This window comes from Garra rufa, chromosome 24, assembly GCF_049309525.1.
Source record: "Garra rufa chromosome 24, GarRuf1.0, whole genome shotgun sequence".
NCBI lineage: Eukaryota > Metazoa > Chordata > Actinopteri > Cypriniformes > Cyprinidae > Garra > Garra rufa.
In genome coordinates, this window is record NC_133384.1 from 24,394,163 (window position 1) to 24,400,012 (window position 5,850).

Here is a 5,850-nt window from a genome sequence, read left to right on the forward strand (position 1 = left end):
GGTTTTTAACCCAGCATTTTTAGAGCAATATATAAAATTACCATTCTGTCCAGTTGATTTCTAAAATACATTTCTCCAGATATTTTCAATGAGATAAAATCTGTCATATTCCTGTTTGGAAAGGAAAAGCAGTGCAAGTTTATAACTAATAACTTCTTATAACTTCATCTACAAATGAATCATGCCAGTGCACCTTAACATCGACAAAATCACATTCAAAGAGCAATTAACATTAACACTGGGCATTTCACTCTCTGTTCCGTCTTTTTTTCCTTAAATACCTGCATTATGCACAGCTTTCCCACAGCCAAGTGTGAATTACAGCATGTGACATTTCTTCTTCTTGTTGGTATAAGAACAGAGAGATGATTCAATTCCTAGGCTTTGAGCCTGATGCTGATATGAAGAGGATGGTCCAATAGGGTCCTCCTCTAATGTATACTTAGAATATCCTTGTTTATCACCCCCAGCATACATCAAATCTATATTACAAATAGGTGCCCTGGTTGCTCTTGATATGGTAAATTGGATATTTTATGGTTTATGAAAAGGCGCCTTTTTTATCTTTCACTTTTATTCATGACCTCTGAAGCTACAACTGCAGACATTGTAAAGACAGGTTAAGCTTTATTAGGTTCATGAATACAAACACTGCTTTGATTCTGTGTCACTGTTAAGGTGGTTATCTCTTATGCGAGTTTGAGCAGAAGCTCTAGAATGTCTGCTTTTGATGGATCTCATCCTAATACTTTTGAATTAAGCCCTTTGTGAACTAATTGCTGTGTTAAATAATGCATCCACAGTGCAATCTATAATTAATGCACTGTCATTATTGTCTCGCTGCCTGTTAAGGTATGTGAAAAGGCAGTACTGGGAAAGTGAACATGCGAGAGAATGATGGAAATCATGTAAATGGGGTCCTGGAAGTAGTTGACTCCACACTGTAATTGCTGACAGTATTTATCCAGGCAAGGCTTTGTGATGGCTGATTACTGCTGGCCCTGATTAACGACTCCTGCATGTGTCTCCACATCTGTGCTGCGCAGAGAATTAGAGAGGACAGAGTAATACCATAATACCAGTGCTTTCCAAATGGCTAATTTACAGAGTTTGAACATTGGAGAGAGTTAAGTTGTTTCAAAAACCCTTTTCTGTTTGTTCTGATTGTTATATGTGATACTGGAACACAAAACCAGTCTTAAGTAGCATGGGTATATTTATAGCAATAGCCAAAAATGCATTGTATGGGTCAAAATGATCAATTTTTCTTTTATGCAAAAAAAATAAATAAAAAAATCATTAGGATATCAAATAAAGATCATGTTCCATAAAGATATTTTGTAAATTTCCAATTGTAAATATATCAAAACTTAATATTTAATTAGTAATATGCATTGCTAAGAACTTAATTTGGACAAATTTAAAAACGATTTTCTCAATATTTAGATTTTTTTTTGCACCCTCAGATGTTTTGAAATGCATTTGAAATTTCGCTAATACAAAAAAAGGCTTTATCTCCTACCGCGCATCTGATTTCATGTGATTATTGTAATTGGCTAATGTGTAAAATTAGAAGGGGCTTGGCTTTTTTAATTATGTATGATTTTGTCTCATTAAACGGTGGTTGAGCGGGGTTGCCAGGTCGTCCCATATAAAACTGATCGAAATCTGGTTAAAAACTCTTAAATGGCCCTGACAGTTCTCCTTCGTGCTCTGCTGGAGTATCTTTTGACTTCGGCTCTGGTTCTTCTCCGTTACTGAAAAGGTATTTCCGGTGACGTCGTTTACAAAGGTTGTGATGTCATGCACTGACACTAAGTGTCATGTATAGTGTTGGTGCTGTCCCTGGTGCTGAACTAAACACGAGTCACATGGAGTGCGAGAAAACATTTTGTAATTGTTAAAAGTGTTTGTTAGAAACAGTTCGTGCCAGATACACAAAACCTTTCACTTTTTGGTGATTAGATTTAATTTCATCCGCCTCCAAACAGAACTCTCAAATATGTCCAACGTCTTGACAAGACACATCTAAAATCTACAAGTTCTCCGTAATGTTTAAAAGTAAACTCTTATCTTATAAATTGGTAACAAAAATTAATTGTTTTATCTTTTACGCACAGGCGCTGCATCAACCCAGTGCTTTTTAGGAGAAAGTCTTCGTTTCACATGTTCGTTTATTATTATTAGTGTTAATAATTAATGATTCATAATATTTACGTGTATTTTTCGTAAGCTTTCACATTTCCTGTTTTTATCAATTTGTTTTATTTTTTTATTTTAGTATGAATGTTGCATGATTTATTTTATCCCTGCCTTATTTCATCATTCTTGAAACTTGGACTTTGTTGTATAAATGAAGTTTTAAAGCGAAAACGAGTTGATAACAGCATCGTTTGAAAGGGCATCTTCCTGTCCGTATCTAATCGTCCCGTTGTGATGGACAGCCGAACTAGAACAATGCAAACTGATGACACTGACATTGATGCTTGTGACTGTTTCCTGTGATTAAAGACACCCAATTACGGCAGTGAACAGTGTCGTAATTATGTTCCTTAATCACATCCAGGAGGTTTAATTGCCTTAACGATGTGTTTAATTAAAAAGAATATAGGTATTACAGTCGACAGTTTTGATACACTGTTGTTTTCAAATTAACATTATTAGACAACGTCACGGATTTTTTTTTAATAATCAAGAACGGGGTGACTAAGCTCTATCCTATAATACTAACAGACATTCTCCTTTAACCGTAGGACATTGTTGTTCATCAAGTCTGGCCTTTTTTATCCAAGGGCTTTTATATGTAAGCGAACATACAAACCACTGCTAATTTAATTCTTTAAATGTAAGATAAAATGATTGTTGCCAGATGCCGAAATTTAGAATGCGTTAAATATTTTTTCCGTGCGACTTATTGATGGTAATCTCTCGAGCCAACAGCCATGAATCAATTACTAGCAAAGGCATCACAACATACAACCAGGCATAATACGTTGGATCAAAATATTTTAATAAAGCTTTCCAATACATCAACACATACAAATGGCCCTCTGTGATCATATTGAAACTAATATATCTACATTGCTTCCAGCCTCGACCTGACAACAAGTTGAAACCGCCACGTCCCTAGCCAAACTGCATGTGTGTTTGTAAAAAGCCAAATCGGCGAGATTTACAGCAGTGATGACAATGCATAATCAGACCAGGCATGCAGACCCACTTGATTTCATCCATTTAGAGAAATGAAAAAGGCAAAACAACTTTTTAAAGATTCCACCAAACTAACAATATATTATATTACAATTTGTAAAATGAACAATCTCAACTAAGCTTTCGAAATAACACGTAGGCTACTTTGGAATAAAGTCCAATAAGCTGTTCCTTCCAGCAGCTGCTTTGTAAAACACAGATGTCACTTGAAAGCAAACATTTACAAAACATAAATTCAAAGTAGCATGAATACGCATTATTGCAAGTTAGAATTAAACCCTTGAAAAGTTTGGCATCATAAACAAGGTAAAAGATGGTTGCATGTTGTCAGGTCATTCTGAAGGGTCCACGTTAATTAACTGTTCATTCTTCATCATCACCATCATCAGACATAGACTTTGTTTGGTTTTTATCCCACGCTCGCCAGCACTTAAAGTATAGGCTATACCGTATGTACACAATCAGTGTTTCTCGGAATGAAGTTGTAAGAAAAGTTTTTAGCATTCTTCTATAGCGACTTCATTGTAAAACTGCTGGCAAACATCAGTCTCTCTGTTTCAGAGTCAAAAGTTGCGCATGTGCTTCGGCTGCAGAGTTTAAGGCTTGTCAGTGCATTGCTTACAGAGGCTGGAGGTGACATTGTTGAAAAGGGCACATTTGTCTGGACAGGAGGACGCTGCAACTCCTGGGGGGAAAGGGTACCCAGGCGGCTGCTCGTATGCGCTCAGACCCGGCGTGAGAGCTGTGGTGGCGGGCAGCGAGGCTGCAGAGATAGCCTGGCCTTGGTTGAGATACGCAACCAGCCGTCTCATCTCCTCCAGCGCCTGTGCCTGCATGAGGATGTAATTTTTGGCTAAGAGCAAGGTGGCGATTTTGGAGAGTTTCCGTACGGACGGACTGTGCGCGTAAGGGATGACCGCTCGCAGCTCGTCGAGCGCATCGTTCAGATCGTGCATTCTCCGTCTCTCCCGGGCGTTGATGTTTAGTCTGAGTATTTTTTGCTCTTTGTTTTTCTTACCTCCCTCTGACTTTGCACCGGGCATCGTCGTTCTCCCGTCCGACATGAGCATCATCTCGCAGCGGCCGTCGCTGTCATCGTCCGGGCTCTGTTCGCCGCCGCTGCTCTCCGCAGCCGAAGTCCTGTTGGCGCTCTCGCCGTAATTCACACACAAAGATCCGGTCGGCAGACCCAGCGTGCCCGCTCGCCCCCCGGGCTGCACCGGGTCCGGGTCGTTCTGCTCAAAACTGCTGATGGGCGACTGGCTGTCCCGCGAACCAAGATCAATACCCGCAGCCGGTCGAAACGAGTCCATCTTTTTGCCCGAGACTGCGCTGAGAGTTTTGTGAAAAATGTCTCCACCCAAGTTTAGTCTCCTGTCCATAGTCTCCCGAAAGTCTGATGCGATGATGGGGCTTCACTCAGCCGCTGTCCTCTCCTTAAGTTTCTACTCTATGAAGTGGAGTTGATGTTGATGGCCGCTCCACTTGTCAAGTGAGGCTCCTCCTAAAGTGCTCTACACTGCGTTTATCGTGTTGAGACACACTTTGTAGATCTCGGCAGCGATCAGCATCAGCAGCAGAAGGGGGAGTCTTTTACATCATTATCTCAAGTCGGGCTATTAATATGAAGAAGATTCGCCTATCGGGATTGAGCGCGCGCTACCCAATCAGGTTAACGTTTTAATTAATGGGATTAAAACGGTAACAAACAATCCAAACGGGTTTCTCACAGCTTTACAAAAGCGCCCCGGCTCTTTTATTCCTCTGCCCATCTGTGTGCACCCAGTGTACAACTGTATTCAAGCCGTTTCGTGAGCTTTGCAGTGCATATACATATAAAACCTACTTTTATATGTTTTCGGCTTTTTTTTTCGTAAACTGAGGGAGGCAAAATGAGCAGATATTCAGGGCAAGTGACCTGGTAACAAACTCTGGGATCAACTCGCTATTTTTATCTTAAAGTAACAATTCGCGAGAAGAGACCACTAAGTGGTAGGCCTATGTTTTTTTCTCTTTATAATATTTCTTGAGGACATACAAACTAAAATAATAACAAAACGGAAATTGAAGAAAAACGCGTATCTCTTGGAAAATTGCAATACATTTATTTTCTTATTTATGTTAATTCACATTTTTATTTGTTGATACTCAAAAATGAAATGATGTTTTGAAGCTCACGTTTGTTTCAGCATGTTTTGTATCACTTCTTCATAGCAGAGCACATGATACATTTTGTTTTTCAGTCTTGAGGTATGTTTTTTATATCTTCATCTAGAAGATTCACTATATTAAATGAATCCCTTGTATAAAATGTAGTCTGCAAAGCAGAATTCGGATGAACAAATCAAAATTTTAAAATATCCGTAGACTTTTAAATCACTTGTCTAACTTGTACCTTCGCCTCTAGAAAAGAACACTGTATTTCTTCGTTCTTCAAAGCATTCAACTCAAAACTTTCCGACTGATCTTAGAAATCCAAAAATGCAGCATGATTTAAAAACGCAGAGCAAAAACTCGGATAGTCGACTACGCGTACGAACAGACACGCGTACTTAACATATTTAACAAATCATATCTTTACTTGGCTTATTTATATATAGGCTACTGTACGTTACAGTTGCAGACAATGGTAGTGTGCGA

General features: G+C 39.0%; 1 protein-coding gene across 1 annotated transcript; it reads right to left on the minus strand.

The window, feature by feature from the left end:
- Positions 1 to 2,989: 2,989 nt before the first annotated feature.
- Positions 2,990 to 4,778, minus strand: bhlhe22 (basic helix-loop-helix family, member e22). Its single transcript, XM_073831142.1, has one exon. The coding sequence runs from the start codon at positions 4,590 to 4,592 to the stop codon at positions 3,807 to 3,809; it is 786 nt and encodes a 261-aa protein (XP_073687243.1). The 5' UTR covers positions 4,593 to 4,778; the 3' UTR covers positions 2,990 to 3,806.
- Positions 4,779 to 5,850: the final 1,072 nt, after the last annotated feature.

What these genes read in the sequence shown, in the direction of transcription:
- bhlhe22 (XM_073831142.1), bottom strand. Translation starts at nt 4,592, where the DNA reads ATGGACAGGAGACTAAACTTGGGTGGAGACATTTTTCACAAAACTCTC.